At 40.2% G+C, this 21,224-nt stretch overlaps 2 protein-coding genes across 3 annotated transcripts; both read right to left on the bottom strand.

Annotated features, from left to right (window-relative positions):
* Window positions 1–212: 212 nt before the first annotated feature.
* Window positions 213–2,637, bottom strand: LOC123977394 (thymosin beta-12). Its single transcript, XM_046060042.1, has 3 exons — window positions 2,499–2,637; window positions 1,313–1,425; window positions 213–1,124 (listed from the first exon to the last, which is right to left on the bottom strand). Exons 2-3 carry the CDS (start codon window positions 1,410–1,412, stop codon window positions 1,090–1,092), a joined length of 135 nt encoding a protein of 44 aa, XP_045915998.1. The 5' UTR covers window positions 1,413–1,425; window positions 2,499–2,637; the 3' UTR covers window positions 213–1,089.
* Window positions 2,638–4,670: 2,033 nt separating this feature from the next.
* Window positions 4,671–16,926, bottom strand: LOC123976258 (ribose-phosphate pyrophosphokinase 2). Of its 2 annotated transcripts, none has more exons than XM_046058260.1 (7): window positions 16,783–16,926; window positions 9,643–9,826; window positions 8,158–8,256; window positions 7,366–7,490; window positions 6,963–7,136; window positions 6,460–6,619; window positions 4,671–5,860 (listed from the first exon to the last, which is right to left on the bottom strand). In XM_046058260.1, exons 2-7 carry the CDS (start codon window positions 9,745–9,747, stop codon window positions 5,768–5,770), a joined length of 756 nt encoding a protein of 251 aa, XP_045914216.1. In that variant the 5' UTR covers window positions 9,748–9,826; window positions 16,783–16,926; the 3' UTR covers window positions 4,671–5,767. The 2 variants fall into 2 exon arrangements, with proteins under 2 accessions (XP_045914216.1, XP_045914208.1); XM_046058252.1 differs by lacking the exon at window positions 16,783–16,926 and adding an exon at window positions 13,837–14,136.
* Window positions 16,927–21,224: the final 4,298 nt, after the last annotated feature.

The following is a 21,224-nucleotide window of genomic DNA, read 5'->3' as shown; positions in this document are numbered from 1 at the left end:
TTGGCATCTGGAGAGTGTACGATAGTGTGAAAAGTGGGTTACGAGACAAGGAGTCTGACCCTAAGCTGCAACAATGTTGTACTAAACATTTGCTAGTGTAACATTAGACTAATTGTGCTTCTGAAGTGTGATGATCGTGATAGAAAGTGTGCAGCAATGAGTAAGCCTGTGAGAATGTGTGGCAGTGCCAGAAAAACCACTCTGCAGCATAATTTAGTAACAAATTCTTTTTTATTACAACATTTCACGGTTTTCCATTTCTGGTAATGGTTTGTGGCAGAGTAACATGACTGCTGGAACTCCAAAGAATTTTGATCTACTGTTGACAGCAAAAACATGGAATCAATTACCGGTATTTGTTGGTTGTTTTTTTTACCGTTTCCTCATTTGAGACAATTCAAAGACAGGTTTCAACACAAAAGCTATCCCGAATCACTCTGACAAGAGGGTGTGACAATTTAACCGTAAATAAGGTCCATTTGAGCATCTCCCAGATCTAGATGGAATCCGTCACTCATCCTCGTGTACACAAAAAAAAAAAACCCACTGACAAACAGTATCAATTTTTGGGGCATTTACATTTTGGCCAGCGTACAAACAAAGTTGTGCATTTCCGAAAATTAGAAGACAAAAAAAAAAAAATTATATAAAACAAAAGCTTGACGCCTCAGCTTTGGCGCAAAAGCAGCCACACAGGAAGTTGGGTGTCGGTGATTAGACGTCGATGAGCTTCCTAGGACGCAGACCACGCCCCGTCCCTTAGGCCTCTCTGCTGCATGTTGATGTTTAAATGTGGTATTGAAGAGGAGAAGTGCACCTACTGCAGCCTACCCCCACACTCGACGAAACCGCATCACCCGACAGAATGACGAGCATGAAGGTGCTTAAGGTGGCATGTGTTGAGGGGACGGGACTGACTGCCCTGGCGAAGGCATCACCCGTCCACAGGCTGTGCAGCTTGGTTATTTTTGTCGTTTCATAATTTCGGTTACAAAGTTATACAGCTAAAAAGAAGTGACTGAAAACAAGGCAATGCGGGAGTAGGGGGGGTGGGGGTGGGTGTACAGTGCATTACGGGAGGGATGGGCTTCACGATGTCTCAGATGCCTTCTCCTGTTCAATGGCTGTGGAGGAGAGGGAAGGAGACATTAGATTCCCACAGAGAGGCTGGATATGTGCCAAGCTTCATTTTCTTTCATGTGTTCATAATCATCATAGCAATAGTCAAGGCAGAAAAAAAAAAATATAAAAAAAAACAAGAGTGATGTAATGCATCTCCACACCCCCATCCCTGGAGGGATCAGAGCCTTACTTTCTTTTGTAGGCAGGGGATTCTTCTCCTGCGTCTCTGTCTTCTTCAGCTTGGTCTTGTCGAAGCTGGTCACTTCTGAAATGTCAGGCTTGTCACTCATTGTTGCAGATGGTCTATAAGATCAGAAAGGGAGCAGACAGTTTAACAGAGCAGAAAACTAACTGCTGATAATTGCACCCAAAACGTATTGGAGCTGAAACCACAGGTACACCTCGAGGAGTGTGCATGTGGGCTTTTTTTTAAAAAAAAAAACCAGTGGAAGGGCGTTGCCAAGGAGAAAAAAAAAAAAAAAAAAAATCAGTTCATCTACATGCGCAACCGCAGACTACTTGTCCCTCATGCGCGGTTGCGTCCGCCTTCTTTTGTTCGCCTGCGGCTCTGCCCAGCGTGATTTGACTGCCATGCATGCCGTTATCCAACACGCAGCCCGGGATGTTGCACACAGGGGACAAGGCTGCTCTAGACAATGAAGCCAGTCCAAGGCGTTCAAACCTACATTTACATAACAAAAGGGGTTCCCATGCAGGGCAGACCGGGAGGGGGAAAAATAAAATTGAGACCGCGTTTTTAAACACATTAACGGAATAAGTGATATTCTAGAGATAGAATACTCATTTATGAGTTTCAGGCAGGGGTTTTCCACATGGAAGCCGTGCAACATCCGCAAATTCACTTGTCACGTACTTCTCTTTGGGGTGCAATCTGAAGGAACCACCGCCCAGATTGGCGTCTTGCACATTGATCTTTGTCTTCCAACCCTAGTTCAATGCCACAATTTCGAAATATACCTCAATAAAACCTGCGCTCATAGCCCAATAAAAAGCAGTGAACGCCTGAGAGCGCTGTTAAAGATAACGGAAGCAGGCGCATGAAGCTCGACCACAAACGGAGCAACAAAGGAAACAGGCGGATATGCATGAACGTGTGCGCTTAAGACAAAGACATACCACACACGCCTGCCCAGCTGACACACTGCACCTCGTTATGAGCGTATAAAACACAAAAACCAAGCCGCATTCACTTTAAACCCTAATTATCTCCTCTTTTGTTCTTGCTCGTCTATTTGACACATCTTTCCCCAGCGCCTGGATCAAATTCCTCACATTAATCTTAGTTTCACGTTCTCATTTCTAGCTGCAGTTAATACAGCTCAGACAAAATAAATTATTTGCTAAATGGGACTTACCAGAGTCTCGGCTGTCGGTTACAAGGTCTCTGGTCAGTGTGTTGCAGCAGTAGTGGCGCGTCTTTGCGCAAGCATTAGATATAGTCAGAAATATGCTAATGACATCTGACATCATCAGTTCCCATCCTCCGTGATCCCCCTGCTGGAGAGGCAAAAATCCTGCATCCTCATGCGGAAACTAAACACTGAAACCCCTGAAATGAGCCTCATTTTATCATCTCCCAGAGGAAAGAAATGTACATAAATCCATTTATTGTGCTTATTTGATACCCAGCAGTCACGTGGTGCTAAATGACACACTCCAGCTTTTATGTTGTCACTGTTTTATATCAGCATGGTATCCTTACACTTCTTTTCACCATTACTGGAGCTGTTTTAGTTAAAAGACACACTGAGTTCAGCTGCATTTGATCTATAAAATGAACCTTTTGTGACTTCGCACATTATTTCTCCTCATTACTTTTACCTGTCTGCAGCAGCTCTGGCTGCACATTCATGTACAAAGGGCTCCTCCTTGTGGCAATATAACAGTCACTCTAATGAGAGCGTCACCATTTCATGCATCACTCCCTTAAAGTCTCAAATAAGATGAGCCATGATACATGTCTCCAAATATTTAACCATTTTAGACTTTTATCACCCAGAAGTTCAAGACTGTCAATTTGCAAGCTTCTGCCCTAAAGTACAAACCCCTGAATTCATGCCAGGTTGAGGCAAAATGTTATGGTGCTGCCCTTTGACCTCAAAGGAGTCAAACAGTTTTTTTTTATATGAATAATTTAATTTATAATTTAAATGAAAGCAGACATTTAGAGGGGGAATGAGTCTTTGGTCAAACTGCTAACAACATCTGAAAAATATGACCCCAGGCCCCAAACAGACACGTTGATTTTTGAGGTCACAATATTTAACAATGCCTAGTATTTCGCAAGCTCATCATGTTTTTTTTTTATGTAAAATTGTCATATGAAAAATACCTCCAGCTGTCTGATAAATATAGTGGGAAGCTCCCATTCATTACAGTGTGCTAAATCAAAGCGTGAGAGCCACCAAACTGAGTTTAACTAGACTGTGTTTCTTTCTCATATACAGAATAAAAAGGAAACTCTAGGCATAGTTGGTTCTAATCAACCTGTAAAATCAGTTGTACATCTGGTGTGGCTCCAGAGGCTCTTCTGTTAAAGTCTGAGAAAACAACCCTGATGTTGTCATAAAGACATCATCAGGGTCATCTCAGTTTGGCCATTACTATCGCTGCATTCCAGGCAACTCGGAAATTTCTGACCTCCAACCAGAAAAAATACAATGGAACACTACTTTAAGTCAGACTTCCTACTTGTGAACTCGGGAGAAAAAATATATGTACCCTGACATCATGAGAAGCAACCAAATGACGTCACACATCAATTGCAGCTCCCATGGAAGCACACATTGCAAATGGTAAACTACAAACTAAAGGCAACATCAACTATATTTGCTTGGATTTAATCATAATAATACACACAATCATGTAGTAAAACCTGTTCGGCATTCAAATTGATGTAGAAATATGTTGCCAATGTTATTTTAGTGTCATCTCGAAAACATGATGATGTTATTTGAGTGCAATTTTGAACACCATCATGCACCTGGAACACTTTGAGGTCAGAAGTCAGAAATTTCAACTGGGAAATCTCTAAATTCCGAGCAGTCTGAAACGCAGCACATTTGCATGGTCTTTGTGACAAACCTGATGTTTACCTCGCACACCTTGCAGAGATGTGAATTAATTACATTATGGGAAGCGTAGGCTGTGGCATTTTGCAGATACTAGGAAGTTAAAACATGGATATATAATAATGCTTTCAATTTTGCCCTGAGGCCCAAAAAGCATTTACCCCATAGGCCACCATTATAAAAGAGACGTCAGTAAAACTGTTGACAGGACACCTCAAACTGCAAACAAGGTCAAATAGGACAATTACGAATTTTTGATCCATGGAGGTTTTTTTATTTATAAAAGCCATTTAAAAATCTGACATCACAATGTAAAGGTATCCAGTTCTATCTCCATGAGTAAAATTCAAGAAATCTCCGCAATCTGTCTCTCACAAGTCTCCCAACTTTTAGAAAACAATACTAATTTGCTGCAACTTAAATTTACTGATAAAAAAAAAGAAGCAACAGTGCATCTGTAAGCCATTGTCAAAGCTTTATTGTCAGAAACAGCTTGAAGTGTTACATATAAAAAAAAAATAAAATAAATTTAATCACGCTTTTCCACCACTTTTTTTTTAACCCACCTACAGGCAAACAGTGAAACCTGCTTCATTTGAACTAAAAGTGACCCATTACAGCTGCAGAGACAATTACACCATTTCTATGACAAACCACGGTTGAAATCTTAACACTATGATTAAGCTTCGGGCTCAATTTGTTTTAATGACCTTTTGAAACATGGGTAAAGCACCCACTGCACCTCATATTAGACACATTTAATCAACAACAGACTTGTCTGAGTTTCAACACTTGTCACTTGATTTTAGTTTTCTTTTAGGACAATTACAAGTATTCAAGGAGAAGATTGACAGCAGCTTATTAAATGACACTGCAGAGGTAAGATGCATCAGCTCATTTATGAGGCTCACTAGCAAAACCCTGAAATGAGTAAATTAAGTGTGTTCTCAAATGTTATTCCCGTTTATGGTGCAGCTTTTAATCTACTGTATGTGGCCTGATGATAACGGTTAGCACAAACCGTTACAATCAATAAAGCATTAGTGAGTTAAAGGTTAAGCTATAATATATACCGTCAGCAGGTGTTAAAGCAATTTATTTTTTTGGGGGGGGGCACATTTTATTTTATTACTTTCTGAAGCAAAAAGGGCCAAAATATTTCTAACCATGTGACATACTGGAATGCTTCATTTAAAGGGAGTTCAATATGAGGTACACATAATACATAATGTTACATATTGGACCCTTTGGTGAAAGTGAAGGCCAGGCCTCGGTGTTCAAGGTTGGCAAGACCAAAACTTGAAAACAGCAGAAGAAAAAAAAACCCCATACAAATACAAGCTTGGTCTTCAGAGAAGGAGGTGATATTTTGCTCTGTCTCCTGGGTGCAAAATGTCAACGACAATGTGTGGGGCGTGAACTTTAAACAGTCACATGGGGTTGGCCAGAAAACCATCAGGCCCTTTATTCGAGCCTTTCTGGATATGTGGCAAAAAGTGCCAGCCGGGTGGGCCTGACCCGGGGAGCCACTCGCGCTCTCTCTCTCTCGTTCTTTACAAAGGTACGTGGCTGAAGAGGTAGGACACGGACTCGCCATTGTGGGTTCTCCTGATAGCCTCTGCCAGGATCATAGAAATGTCGATTACCTGGAGGAAACATCAGACACATGGAGAAAATAAAACCTTGTTGCTCCATATTTTAATATCATTAACTCGGTCTATTCTGCATATATGACATCCAGATCGCATGTTAATATCAGGCGGAAATGGCGGAAACTGAGAAAGAAATACAGCACAGAGTGTGTAAGATGTGTTTACATTTTACTAAGTTTCTGCCCAGTACAAATGAAGAGTTAAACCACTTGATGTCACTATTGTCATCATTACTACTTTTTGCCTAGCGGTGTATAAAGATGAATAGTTATGAGAGACAAACATTTGGGGCACAAGAAATAAAAAAGCTTTTCAGATCTAAGCAAATCACAGGGGTGCCATATTTCTTTTCTTCAAAAGGGCAAATTCGGTTGAAAGGTCACATGTGTTCATGGGCAACTAAGCGAACACAGCTTTAATGATTAATTTAAAACTGAACACACAACTACAACACTAAATTTTCTACTGAGTACATTTTGTACATGATATAAAACAGTGTCTGAAGTAGAGAGAAATACATTGAAAAGGCATGAGCTGAAAACAAAGCCTTGAAATCAAACACAGGGGCAGAAAGTTAGTGTGTGTATGTGTACCTGGATTTTCGGGCACGCCTTCATCTTCTCTTCTTGTGGAATGGTGTTGGTAACCACCACGGCCTCGAATGGGGCGCTGTTAATGCGAGAGATAGCTGGACCGGAGAAAATGCCGTGTGTGAGGATGGCGTACACCTTTACTGCGCCAGCATCAATCAGCCTAAAAGAGAAACAACAGTTAAGTTAATGTGATACCAATGTATGTACCAATTTTTTTCCCCCGAGCTATTAATGGCGAGCTGATTATTTTAATGCATGTAAGGTGTTACCATAAAACAGGAGTTGCAATATCTCAACTGATATAAGCAGCTTATCAGTTTAATGTTAATACGCTACAGTCACCACATCCTTGTGCAGAAGTCTGCACACAACACTTAATAGTGATCCTGTTCTACAATTCTGTTTCAGCATCATCACACCTCACAGACCAATGCAAAGACAGATGAGTTTAAAAAAAAAAGAAAAGAAAAAAAAAAAAGAGAAAGGATTTAAATGATGCTGACTTGTCTGCAGCGTGGCAGATGGTGCCACAGGTGTCGGCCATGTCGTCCACCAGGATGGCCACACGGTCCTTGACGTCACCCACCAGCACCATGCGGTCCACTTCATTAGCCTTCTTCCTCTCTTTGTGGATGAGGGCAAAGTCCACATTCAGACGGTCTGCGATGGACGTCACCCTGGATGAGGACGGGAAGAAAATCCCATTAGACACGAGCTAAACCTTTAACTGCTTGTCAAACAAGACGACTTCCATACTTTTCACTTTAAAATGCCTAAACTGGCAACAAAGGTTTTGCTGGTGTCTCCTACCACCACCACAGTTGTGCCAGCTAACACATCATCTCTTGGTTGCCTATTAGCCGCTGGTAGGCATCTCTGAGTGTCTGTAATCTCACTGTATATTACCGTTTTGCTCCGCCAGCATCTGGTGACACGATGATGCAGTTTTTCCACTCTGGAATATTTTCCCTGATCCACTGCAGAACAGCTGGCTCTGCATAAAGGTTGTCTACAGCAATGTCAAAAAAGCCCTTTAAAAAAAACGGCACAAAATTACTTGTTTTTCTTTTCCACGGACAACAGCAGTAGCTAATAGACAAAATTTTTGGTTTAAACAGGAGTCAGCCCAGGAAATACAGATATGTATCATAACTGTAACTCAATCCAGACGCCTTTAATAATATGAAACATTATGTTACCTTCGGGTTGAGATATGTTTTTCTAATCTACAACTACAATTTAAAAACAGTACAGTCCCTTTATTTCTTTAATTTATCCTGGTCCAAATGAAATATCTATGGCGTTTCCTGGGATAATCTTTCACCAAACTACAAAGCGTATCATGTTAAATCCCACATTTTCCCCAACATATAAATACAGAGATCAACTCAACCTTCTGGGTGGACTGTACCGAGTCGTAATTTGCTATAAAGAAACTGAAATTTAGTAGTCATAGTACAAATACTAGTTCTACTACAACAGCATCAATTACTAAGTTAGTAGCTAAAACATCATAAGCGTTTGGTACAAACATACATTCTCCCTGCCACTCATTCAATTACCATATTCTGTCTCTTTCCACCTGCTGAAGCATTGCTAAGCTAAACTAGCGGTTCAAGCGGGTCTGAATCTCCATTTCAGCTGCCAGTGAAGGTGGAAGACTTAAATGAATTTGCTGTGAAACCCAATACAACTAACCTGGATCTGTGATGCATGGAGGTCCATGGTGATGATGTGGTCGGCACCGGCCACAGACAACATGTTGGCCACCAGCTTGGCTGAGATGGGTGCTCGACTCTGGGACAAGCATCAAGACACAGTCGCTTGAGGTAAGTAAGTTAAAAAAAATGAAATAAATAATAATAATAAAAACTTTTAAAAAAACAACAAAAAAAAACAACAACAACACTAAAGCGTTCCTTTCCCTTTTTAAATGCAAATTCGCTGTCAAGTACTGCATGAAGTTTTAATGCATTTTTCAACTCCCAGTCATTTAAGGGCTCCAAAATTCTTCTGCATTTGACAGTGATTTTCAGCCTCACACACAAAAAACACCTTTGTTTTACTGAAGGACTTGCAGCTGTTGGCCAAACTTCATCTGTGGCCTTTCCATTATGTTCGGTCACTCCTAAAATCTAGGCCTTCTTACCGCCACAGGCAAACACAGTGTAGATGTACACAGCAGGCACCGGTCTTATTGACAAAACACTCAACTACCTGGAGATGATGGCGGAGCCGTGCTTGTGTGAGTGCTCAGAGGAAATTCAGGCCAAATAGACTGATAAACTGAGGAGCTCTGAGCTGAGTCAGCGATAAGACTTGGAGGTATCAGGATTAGATAAATTATCCATTTGAAACAAATTCTGCAGTTCAGTAAAAAGTCACTGTTAAATATTTAGCAAAAAATATGGACAATCAGTTCTAAGCACTTATTTTACATTAAATTGAAAGGACTGTTGACCATCTTCAAGTTTGAAAATACACATTTTTCCATTTACAAAAGATCATCAAACAACAATGACTCCAGACAGCCTAAAACACCTATTTTAAAAAGACTTTGCATTGTATTCCCAAATAAACACAAAGCTAGCAAGCAGCCCCTTTTACAAAGTAAATTCTTTATCTGAGAAAATTCCCCCGTAACTCAAGTCAACATGTGGATGAGGTAAACCCAAGTGTTTGCACAGCTTTGACCCTCACGTGAGTTAAATGAGGCAATGCTTTAAAAACTTATTACATAACTGCAGGAAAAGAGGGGCAACAGAGGAGAAGAAGCCATTGTAAAACCCTCCCCCAGGTGCACACTGGTGGAAGACCAGCTCTATTGTTGCTTCTTATGGACCTTGACTTGTTGTAGTTACATCAACAACCACAAGATAATGATTTATAAGATAAAAGGTTGTGTGATCCAGTCTCTTAGTCTTACAATATTTGAGACAACACTCTGTAAACATATTTTTCTTAACCACAATAAAAGGTCTTAGTTGACTTAGGTGTAGTTGAATTAAGTCTTCTGCAGTCTTCTTGACATAGCATCTTTATAAAAGGGGTATTCAGGTTTTTAAAAACGTATTGACATGAAACAGGTCATTAAATCCAACTTGTGAGTGTCCAGCGATGTACATTACGATCAGAAATATCACGACTGGGTTTAGGAGGGATGGTGTGTGTGTGTGTGTGTACCTTGTCCTTCTTGTCCTGCCGGGCGTAGGGGAAGCAGGGGATGACAGCAGTGACCCGGGACGAGGAGGCGATCTTGCAGGCGTTGATCATAATCAGCAGCTCCATTAGGTTGTCGTTAATTTCGCCACAGCCACTCTGCACGATGTACACATCCTCGCCGCGCACGCTCTCCCCGATTTCCACACTGTTCGGGCAACAAGAAGGGGAAACCCGTCAGCTTTAGGGTCCGACTTTAGGCTGACGTGACTTCCATCACATCTTTATTGACAAGCAACAGCAGATGGATGACGCGTAGTATTAACATTTTGTAATCCTTCCCAGAAGGATTACTGCAAAATGTTTTAAAGTTTATTTATTATTAAGCTCCAATTACACATTTATGAGCAATCAGTGTTCACCCACTCAGTTTTGACATGTATGACAGAGCTGCCTTGAACTGAAGAAACAGGTTTGGAAAAATACTTGTAGGGGGTCAAAACTGTACCGTCAGGCAGGCGCGCGCACACACATACACAGTTAACCTGCAACAGACACTGAGGATGTTGCAGGCAGCATGTGTGCGCGAAACATTCCTGTGTGGGACATGACCGGGTCCCCCCTGGCCTCGAGTCATGTGATCACTGGACACGTATACAGTTGTAAAGGGTGAGAGTCTGGCTGGTCTGCACAGTCACAAGGTCCGCAGTTTTTTTTTTGTTTGTTTTTTTAAAGAGAGGCCAGCACTTACAAATCAGCCAGAATCTGCCTGGAACTGTAGTGAACACCACTGCGAATAAAGGCCGCCACTGACATTGTCTGAACTTGTACTAAAGCATGCTTGAATAGTCCTGGAAAAAAAATTCTGATTCCTGCTTCTTAAACGTGATTATTTTCTGGTTTCTTTACTCCTATATGAACGTAAACTGAACATCTTTGGGCTGTGGACAAAACACCACATTTGGGGACGTCATCTTGGTCTTTCGGAAACACTGATTGACATTTGTCACCACGCTCACCATTAGACCAAACATCTAATTGATTAATCCAGAAAATAACTTACAGATCAACTCACTATGAAAATAATAATAGATTCAGCCCTAGGGGCAACAATATGGCTATCTTTTTGGGGGGGAGAGTTTACTAACAAGGCTGCAACTATGTTACTTATTCAATTTGCAGATTATTTCTCAATTAATCCCTTTATAGTTTTGTCTATCCAACCCAGATTTAGTTTACAATCATAGAAGCCAAAATCCTTTAAGAAACTGACTAAAACTAGTAAGACATTTATCAATATAGTTGATAATTAAAAGGAGACAACATCCTGAAATGAATTAACTTTAATCTAAAACTGGCAAAATTATTATATAAATGAGCGATTCTCTGCTCAGAGAACAAGTGAACAAGATAACTAATCTGATCAGTAGTCAGTGGCAACTTTCTCTGCGCTATGGTCAGTACCAAGAAAGTATTAAGGTTCAATACCCTGCCCCAACATCAGCTAACATTTTATTATTATTTTATTCTGAAATGATTAGCCAATTAATCGATATAGAGAAAATCTATTTTGATCGATTAAGTCATTCTTTACACAAAAATACTAAACCTCTTCTGATTCCAGCTTTCCATTGTGAGGACCTGCTGCATTTCTTCAGTAAAATGGAAATGTAAAACTGTTTCTTTCTGTTTCTCATGCCTTCGACATCCCCCTGGACTTTAAGAAAAATGTGCTATTTTTTTGATAATTCAATAAATAAAATGCTCCGCAGATGAACACAAAATGAGTGCAACTATATTTTATTTATATCAGCACAGACTGCATTACACCATTACATACTATATATAGCTGTGTAAATCAATAATGGAAGTGTGCTGGTAACCTTAAAACACTTGCTCTATGCCACTGCAGACCAGCTTTGGATTGTCTTCCTCTACACATTTAACTGGGAGAGAAACCGGGAGTTTGACAGAAACAACAAAAATGTGCTAACTGTATGTTCAGGCATTCGGGACGGACAGCCACCACCTTGAGCAGAATGTTTCCTGCTAAAATGCTAAAATTAAAAACAGCAGTCAACAGGATACAAAATGTGATGTCTTCTGTACATAAAAAGTCAACACAAACAGGCCACATCAAGGACATATTACCAATGTAGGCTTCTTTTCTTTTCGCTACTGTCCATCTTTGTGAATGTACTGCATTTACATAAAAGGGACAAGTGTTTTCAGCCGTCTTCTTGTGTCAAGGGAATACACCATAAATATGGATCAGTGACTTACACTAGAGCACGTATGCTCACAAAACAAGTCAGTGTCAATAACATCTTTGAGTGGTCCTGTGATTTCATTCCCAGGAATCCATCACCTCTGCATTGGTCCTTGACCTCTGCAAGTCACCTGGCAAGACCTGGGTCGGAGCTGTGAGAAGAGCCGTTATTAGCGTACGGTTCTCACCTCCCTGTTAGCGAAGATGAGAAAATAATGTTTGTTTTGCACTTTGCGTTGTCCAAACAGCTGTGTTCCCCAGAGAGAAAACTCAGCACAGATCAGAGTTTTCTCCCGCCCCGGTTCGAAAACGGGAAAACTGTAGTGTTGGGACGCACTCTTCAGTTCTCATGCAAAGGAAAAATTACAATACAAAACATATTGTTTTGGTGGATGCTTTTATCCAGAGTACATTACAGTACGGTGACTGACCCCAGCAGAAATGAAATCCAACCCTGACAATGTTAATGCCGTGCTCACTGAGCCACAGGATCGCAAAACACAATGCAGCGCATGGTTTCCTATATCTGAATCAAAGACAATACAATGCACTTAGATGAGGCAGTTGGAGGGCCAAACAATCATATCCTCAACCACAAATACCTTCAAATACATGCTGAGTTTAAAGCTGCAGTGTTGTGATGAGTTCAGGTTGATAAAGACAAGCATACAGGCCAGCATGACGTTAAAAGGTCATCCTGCAGAAGGTTTAAAACCAGCCTTAACTATCTCAGTTAGGCCAGACAGCAAAGGAGGCACTAAAAGTAATAAATCCTTTGTAATGCTAATATTAAACGAGGCTAGCTGCTAGTGTGCAGACAGTAATTCTGCTAATGGTCGGCTTGGCTTTGGAAATGAGGACAAATGAACTGCATGTGACTTAAGTTAAGCAGTGGAGTGTTAAATAAATTTCTTTGCACCTATAAATAACTTTATTCTTATTTGACTGGAGGCCAGCTTCAAGTTATCCTCTTAGTTTAGAGACAGCATTAGCCATTTAATACATATGTCTAGATGAGTGCTGTGGTTGATGTTCATTTTGCTGCTTCTTACCCTATGAGAATATTTTAACTGCGATGAGCTACATTATGTCTGGAGTTAGCCAGCTAACGTAAATCCACGTTAAATGACAGTAAGCTAACTAGCATACATTATCCCCCGGAATGCTTCTTTTACAGCAGAAATTGGACACTAGTGTTTAACCAAGTGTATCAATGTCTGCGTTAAATTATTGTTACATCCGCAAGTCTCCAGCTAGCCAGGTGTCACGTCAAATTGTGTACACCCGTAACAATCTGTTGCCACTTCGAAACGATAAGCTTTCTAACTCAGGGTTAATATATTAATGTGGCCATAAAACAAGCAGCTAGCGACCACGTCATGTGTTTATGGTTAGTCCACATAGTTTAGACTAACAAAACGGGCTTGGGGTAACACTTCGCAACACGTTTAAAATTTGGCCGGAGACCTTGCGCCTCCCGCAGAATCATCCATCACACAGGAAATATACGTAACGTTAGCGTAATTAGCATGACACGAAGCGAACAAAACATAAAATCATAACATTACGTGACTGTAAAAGTAAGGTGTTTGGTTCTTCAAGTCTGGACTGTTTTCACACATACTTATTCAAAGCTCGAAATAGCGAAAATAATTCACCATCACCAAGCAAGCGATGCTGTCCGATAAAGGACGCACATGAGTTAGCTTGTTATAAGCTTGCTAGCCTGGTGTGTTTACATGCGGCTAGCTAGTCACGTGTAGCTGCCGCTCTATAGTAAACTATTGTTAGCTTCAAGCTAACCCTACCCCACATGTGATGCCGAGGCTGAAGCAACTCAAACAGAAATCCGCTCTACGAATACAAATGTGCATCTCATGCTTGAAACGTGCAACTGTCAAAAGCCAAGACAACAATACACGTCGTATACAAGTTAAAGATCTACTCGCCATGTCTCCTGGTTGCTGAATTTCTTCGTAATCACTTTCCCCAGCTCCAGTCCCAGGCGATCAGCCACTTTCTGGGACAGGTCGTGGTGGGAGCTCCCGCTAAAAAGCACGATGTTAGGCATGTCTGAAAAACCCGCTGCGGCTTGTTCGAGAAAAGGAAAAGAAATAAGGAGAAAAAGAAACCACAAAAGGCTCCCCACGGAAGGGTTATGAAAATGGGAAAATTAGCTTGCTAATGTTGCAGCATCGGCATTGCGCTGGTGCAGCGGCGGGGACAGTGTGCAGAGAGGAAATATCAGGTCAGTGTTTGCACGGTACAGGGGAAGTGCCCTCCCCTCATTGGACCGTGTAGTAGTCCACTGACACATGTACACTTATTACGCTGCTGCATTGTTTACTAAACACACAAAGGCCTATTTCAACAAACATAGACTATCTATTTAGTTAAACCTCTTAGAAAATCCATTTCTACGAATGTGATTTTAAGTGACCAATTTATATTTTTTACCAGCGCAGTTGACTAGCAAAGTTTATTTAGTGTGACACCTTTCACAGGGAAAGGTCACCAAATGCTTTACAAGAGTAAAATTACGGTCATGTGATTCATGAACAATCAGTTTGAATGGTTTCAGAACAGCAGCAGTGACAATTTGACTACTATATTGACTACATTTATAGTCAATATAATAACATTTTTATTCTGGGGAGAGGCTGAGACAACATAACCAGTTTTTGTGTTTAATATTGGAGGGCAGGAGGACTGCTCCCATAACATAAGAGTACATTTATAGCAGCTATTATATTAGCAGCAATTTCCCGTGTATATTAACGCTTAATGTGCATTTATTACTACCTTGACTACACTTAGTGTAGCATTTATAATATATCTATTAGAGCTGCAACGATTAGTTTATTAATCAATTAGGTGTCAACTATTTAGAGTAGTATTTAGACAATTGATTAATTGCTTTGAGTCCTTTCTTAAAGAAAAAACATCCAAATTCTTAATCGATAATAAAAATAATCTTTAGTTGAAGTCCTAATATCAATCGTAATGTTCTGTTAATGTAATATTACTGTTATATATTGTGTACTGTCCAAATATTTTGATGCTTTGGAAACATTCTTGAAACTTGTATGCCAATAAAGCACGCTGAATTGAATGAACCAGTTTTTTTGTTTGTTTAATTTAGGAGGGACTGGGGACTGCTCCCATAATGTGGAATACATTTACAGTATGCATGCATTTGTATTTTTTTTTGTGCTTCTATGGTCACAATTACTCACATCTTAATGTTATGTAAAAACACATTCACATAAACACAAACAACTTCTGAATATGAATAAATGCCAGAAGCTGCTCAACTTGAGCCAAGAAAGAAGTGTGGTCAATAGTGCAAAATATACAAAGCAACCAATTGCATTCTACAAAACATTTTATTGTTTATTATATCCAGGGACAGGGTCGGTAAGCTATCCTTGAATGGGCAGTCTTCAAGGAAACTCATTCGACCTACTACAGGGAGAGAAAAATGAAAGCAGAAAGCAGGCCGGGGAAAAGCATACAAGTGTTCAAAATAGCCACAGTAGGAAAAAGAGGGAATCTGGACACCTGGTTGTGAGCACTCAGTAAACTTCACTGGATGATCACTGCAAATAACAAAAATTGTGTCATTGTCAAAATACATATTGACCTACTTGTACAAATCTCAAACCAACCTCACACCAACACGTTAGCCCAACACCTAAACCCCTCCTTCCTCCAATTACAAGAGTATGAAGATTGTAGACATGGTGTTCCTCACCATCAGGAATCAGGGGATTAATCCCTCACAATGTTTCAGCAGTTCTCTCTACGCGTGACCACAACTAGGCTACGCCATGCGGATGGGTCTATTGACAAGCCGTCTCCCTAATAACAAAAATAACAACACACTAACAACTGGTTATGCATTTTGTGGGTCCATCACTGTTGAGATTTGCTGCGATTTAGACGGCAGGTTAGCCTAGTGGTTTGAGTAAGAGGAGCTACAGGGCTCAGTGGCCACTTTATTAGATACGCCTGTATAGTCTAATGTAATCCAATACACCAGCTCAGCGATAAATTCTGTTTTATGTTGCCTCTAATGGTCAGGATTTTTTACACAGTCATAAAGGTGTTAATTCCAATCTATGTTTTAGCATTGAGGTCATAGTTGTTTGGTGGTGGTGTACTGAGCTGCATTACATTCAGAGATCTTTCTAATATTCTGCCCCCTCCTGGATGTAAATAGGGTAGGGTTGGATATCGTTTTAATTTTATCGATTCTGATTCTACTCATCGAATCCAGATGTTAACAAATCTCGGTTCTGATCCCAACCCCTTCCCCACAAATCTTGTCACAGCTTCGTAACCTTCATCCACTTTCTCCTTGGTCTTCTTCCCCTTCATGGCTAAAGGGAAAGGAGTGTCTGTACTCGTGCGGAGTTGTTGGCTGTTTTCAGTAACAAGTCTTCTCCGCCTAGACCTGGTCCCACCACAAGGCCATGCAGCCTTGGGAGCAATTTGTCACTCTCTTCCACTGCATTAGGACATAAGGACACGGACACACACACACACACACACACACACACACACACATAGAAGACCAGTAGTAAAGCAAGGATGTGTAAATGCCTCTGCAGCTCAAATTAACTGTATGTCTCCTGTACACTATTGACATATTTGCCTAAATGTGGAGGAGAGCTTCTCTGAGTTACTGAGTTGTGGGACATGGTATTTGCACTCCACAACTTTTAAAATATAAATATTTAAATCTGGCATGTTTCCATGAGCTAAAACGAATGCAGTCCTTCAATAAGTCCTACCTTCACGAAGATCAAAGTGTTCAGTCTTTGTTATTTAGACAGAGTTGTTTGAAAGATTTTTTTGAAGAATACAGAGAGTTGTTTCTGACAATTACATACCGTGTTGCTTTGTGGATCCTTTGGCTTCAACTAACATCTTGTAATGGTAGTTAGTGAAGTGTTGCTCCTGTAAGCTAGCTGCAATTAGAATCGAAATAGCTATTATCTTACGATAAACATGAACGAAAGCTGGCTATATAAAATACCACTACTGCAAAAATGCAGTAATTTCAATCTACCAGCGAGCGTACTGCGTTCAGTCCTTCAACTACCGGTTTCCCCATGGGTGAGAACCCTGGTTGGTTGACCCACGACAGACGTCACTTCCGCATTCTCCGATTAGCCTATGAGAGACTCTTATTTATCGGCGCTGGTTTTTACCAGTCCATGCTTTTTACCAGAGCCCTTTAAACGGCTCTGCTTTTTACTAGTTTATTACCAAGGTTACAAGGTTGTTTTTGGTCATTATACAACACAAGGTTGCATAACGAAACGAAAGTTTGTAGTCCCTTCATGCTACACACACATAACTTAACAGATAACCAAAAGTGTATTAAATATTAAATATGGTAAAATATAAAATAAAAATAAATAAAACAGTAGGTTCTATGAGCTATATCCATACACATATACACAAAGAATACCGGCTGAACAAATCAAACCATTAGAATATTTTAACTTGGGCTTCTCGACACAATAAAGGAGTTTTCACTATTTCCTGACATTTTAGAGAGCAAATCATTTTTCATTTGAGGAGGAAGGAGGTCACCTGATAGCTGCTGCTTTGGACTTTGACTTTCCAGCATGCACGCTGGATATTGGGTCTTGTAATTAGATTTTCCACTCAGTGAGAAGTCAGCTGAGACTTCATGCCTCTTGCATGTCCTGACCTGTTGTCTTCCTTTCAATGGTTCCATACTTGCCCTCATTGCTGTCATGTGCTGGGCAGATAATCCACTCCTTCTTCTTCTCAGCTGGCTTACTAAATAAAATTCAGGAATTCAACTACAAGCAGCACTATTGATTATTTACGCATGGACTTTGAGTATTCATTTTACTGAAGTAAGAATTTTACTAAAACTCTAAATAAAAGAAACACTTCTTGTTTTCTGTCAGTCTGATAATCTTTTACATCATCAGTAAGATAATATTAAATTCTGCCATCCTGTCAGGGATTAAGAAGAGATAACACACTTTAAATGTCTTCACAGGCGATATTGAGTGGCGAACTGATTTTGTCCAGATGGCCTGTTATTGATGTGAAAAAATCCTGAAATAGCACCAAAAGTACCGCCAATCCTGACCTATTTTTTTAACCCTTGGACAGTGCAGTGATTTGATGCAACAAACAACACAGCCACAGATTCTTGTATTTTTCAGAAATATATTTTATAGATGTCAGAGATGAAATGTCCAAAGCGTAGATCCCAAAGAAAGATAACATTTTTCATCAATAGAGACAAACAACAAACAAAAAATAACTTTTTTTTTATCCATTTACATGTAAACCGAGAATTGCTCTTGAGCCACAGTGGTTATATATATAGAACTGGCCGAGGTGGGTGTGACAATCAAAATGACGATGCCCTTTTTCCAAACCTTTTCTCAACCGATGTTGGATAGTGAGACCGATTCAGTGCCCGTTCAAAAATCTTTGAGAGAGGAACATTCTTTGGGATATATAGTATCACATCTCCACTTTCTTTTTAAGGGGGGTGAATGTAGCAGAGGTTTGGCAGAGCGTGTTTCTCTTTAGCACAGTCCGTACATGTCGTTAAGTGCTGAATCGTGTTAAAATCACTTCTTGGAAACGATATTCAATAAGAACAATATCAAATGTTTCTCAGTGGAGTCATTTGGACAAAGTCTTTTGAATTGTTTGTACACCAGAGAGGAAGAAAACCGTCCTGCCTGGTGCTCTTGGGAGATGCCGTGGGAGGTTGTATATTTTTTAAGTCCTCCAGTGTTCTTCTTTTATTGTGCAAATACATTTTTTGTTACATAGACAAGCAGGCATGCTGACTCACAAACCATGCAAAGAGTTAAAGTTGGCGCGAGCAGACGGCGAAAAAGAAAGAGTAGTATTAAAGTTTCTACATAAAAAAACAACTCAAATTCAGGACAACAAAAAAAAGCCAAATTAAACAAGTAACAAGTGGAATGTTTTGTTAGACATGAAAAAAAAAAAAACAATCTCAAATTTTACAAGTTTAGAAAATGATATCAACTCAAAATGAACATGATAGTCATCTTTAATCAGGTGTTTAACAAAGCAGCTGACAGATGGGGGTTCATTTGTATGTAAATTGATCTCCTACTGGTGTCAGGTCAGTTGAATTCAAGCAGGAAAAGGGAAGAAGGAGACACTGATGTTACAGACAGTCAAACATGATAGTGCAACACATGCTCAGGAAGAGATTTAAAAATGATCGGCTGATCTTTTCCATCCAAAAACTCGTTAAAATTCCACTTTCTTTGACATAAGTGTCCCCTCCTTATCTTTTCCCGCCCAGTTAAACTCAGCCAGCTACATAAAACGGCCTCTAAACCTCTTTTTGGATGTGTTGTCACAGTTGAAAGGTAAGTGTACATCACCCATGCACAAGAGGAAAATGTATTATTTAGGCAACAAAGTGATCAAATGTTTTACTCTGAAGGTGTTCAAAAGTCAATTGCAGTGCCGCGTGATGACCGCATTTCACTTGAGGGCGACTTGAAAACAGTGCAGTCGATGACGAGTTAAATGTGCTGCTTTTTAAAAAGTTCATGGAATAGTGTCATACACCAAACTGTTTCCGCTCACAATATCATAGCTGTCATTAGTTAGAGTACATTTATAAATTTTCCATATACAAATCTCCTATAAACAGTGCATGTTATAAATACACAATTGATGAAAATGCAGAAAGGCTGAGAGCCGTAGAAGAAAGAAAGAAAGAAAGTGTTGCTCCTTATTTTTGATAAATACAAGAAAGAAAGAAAGAAAGAAAGAAAGTTTTGAACAGGAAGTGACAATAGTATTAAGTATGTGAACGGCAGCCCTATAACTATCCAGAAAACGGATAAAAAAACACAGAACAAAATCTATGGATGAAAAAAGTTAGAAAAATAATCTTATACAATAAAAAACCAAAAAGTGGACACGCTTACACAGTTTTGATATTGAAAAATCGACAACTTGATGCAGAAATCATACATGTAGATACAAACAGGCAATACTCGATTACTGCCCCTCAAAATATATTCAATTCAATATACATGACTAATGTTTAGCTCACACTAGCAACTAAGGTAGCTGCCCACCGGCGGAGCATGGGAGGCCGATCGGCACGCGTACGGAAATGCTCGCTTGATCTGTGAAGGATTAAATTAGTAAACATTGAACTGGGTATTGGGAGCCTTATCTGAAAGGGCCAATACGAGAAATGTTTATCGACTTGCCAGCTAAGTGGAGTGAAAGTACTACCGTATATGCAAACTCATGCTTTGGCTTTTCTTGCTTGATTTTCTCTTTTGGATAACATTCAATAATTTGCAAAAAACGTCTGGTCTCTCTGCTCAAATGCATGCTTTATGTGTTTCCAAAGCAATGACTTCAGTTAAAGGGAAGCTACATCAAAGGCTAAACCTTTTTAAGAGTTTTTCAATCTAATTTTGCTTGTTTGAAGGTCTTCATGTTTGCACCGTTTTTTCTACTGAAGCTGGCAACTACCTTTACAAAGCACTTTCTTTTTCTTTCTTTTTTATTTTTACAGAAAAATAGATCCATCCAAAAGTAAAGTAACTCTTCAAGAGAGGCTGTGAGAGACATAAATGTTTGTCTCTGTCACGTTCCAAGTAAACATGCTGAAAGATTTGTTTGCTTTATTTTTGTCATTCTCGTCCCCCGAGAGGGCGGGAAACTCTCCCGTCTTCCTCGTGCCGACTCCTCAGTGATAAAAAAAAATCTTTTGACTTAAGGCAATCTTTTCCTGAACACTCCTGAAAATCCAGCGGACCCTCACCAAGGCACTCCTCTGACTCGTCAACCTTCAACGACAGGCTGGTCCGGCGAGGCGACAGTCTCGTCATCAAATCTTTGCAAAAAGCCTACTCACACTTCGGCCGACCAAAGTCCACAGTGAACGCATCTTGTAAAATATTGTCTCAGTTGCCGCGATGCCCTTGTTTTAACAGGAGGGTGGGGGAAATAGTTAAGAAAAAGAGAAAAAAAACTCCCGAGCTGTGTTTGACAGCTGGGAAAGTCTGCTGTCCCTGGTGTCCATACTGTATGTGGTCAGAAGGCAGCTGTGTAAAGCACCGTTATATTTCTGCAGTGTTATCACACCTTTCTATGACGAGACCTGCGCTCGCCTCAACTCGCCCGCTGCCTTGGTCACGTAGTTAGCCGCTGTAGGGCTAACGTGGTGGTGCGAAGACTGACAGAAAAAAATGAGTGTCTCTGAGCGAGCGCCGCCAAGCAACGCTGTTATGTTTAATTACCCCCCCCCCCCCCCCCCAAA

This window comes from Micropterus dolomieu, linkage group LG01 (assembly GCF_021292245.1).
Source record: "Micropterus dolomieu isolate WLL.071019.BEF.003 ecotype Adirondacks linkage group LG01, ASM2129224v1, whole genome shotgun sequence".
NCBI lineage: Eukaryota > Metazoa > Chordata > Actinopteri > Centrarchiformes > Centrarchidae > Micropterus > Micropterus dolomieu.
Note: the sequence above shows the minus strand (reverse complement) of the source record. Positions and strands in the feature narration are given on the sequence as shown.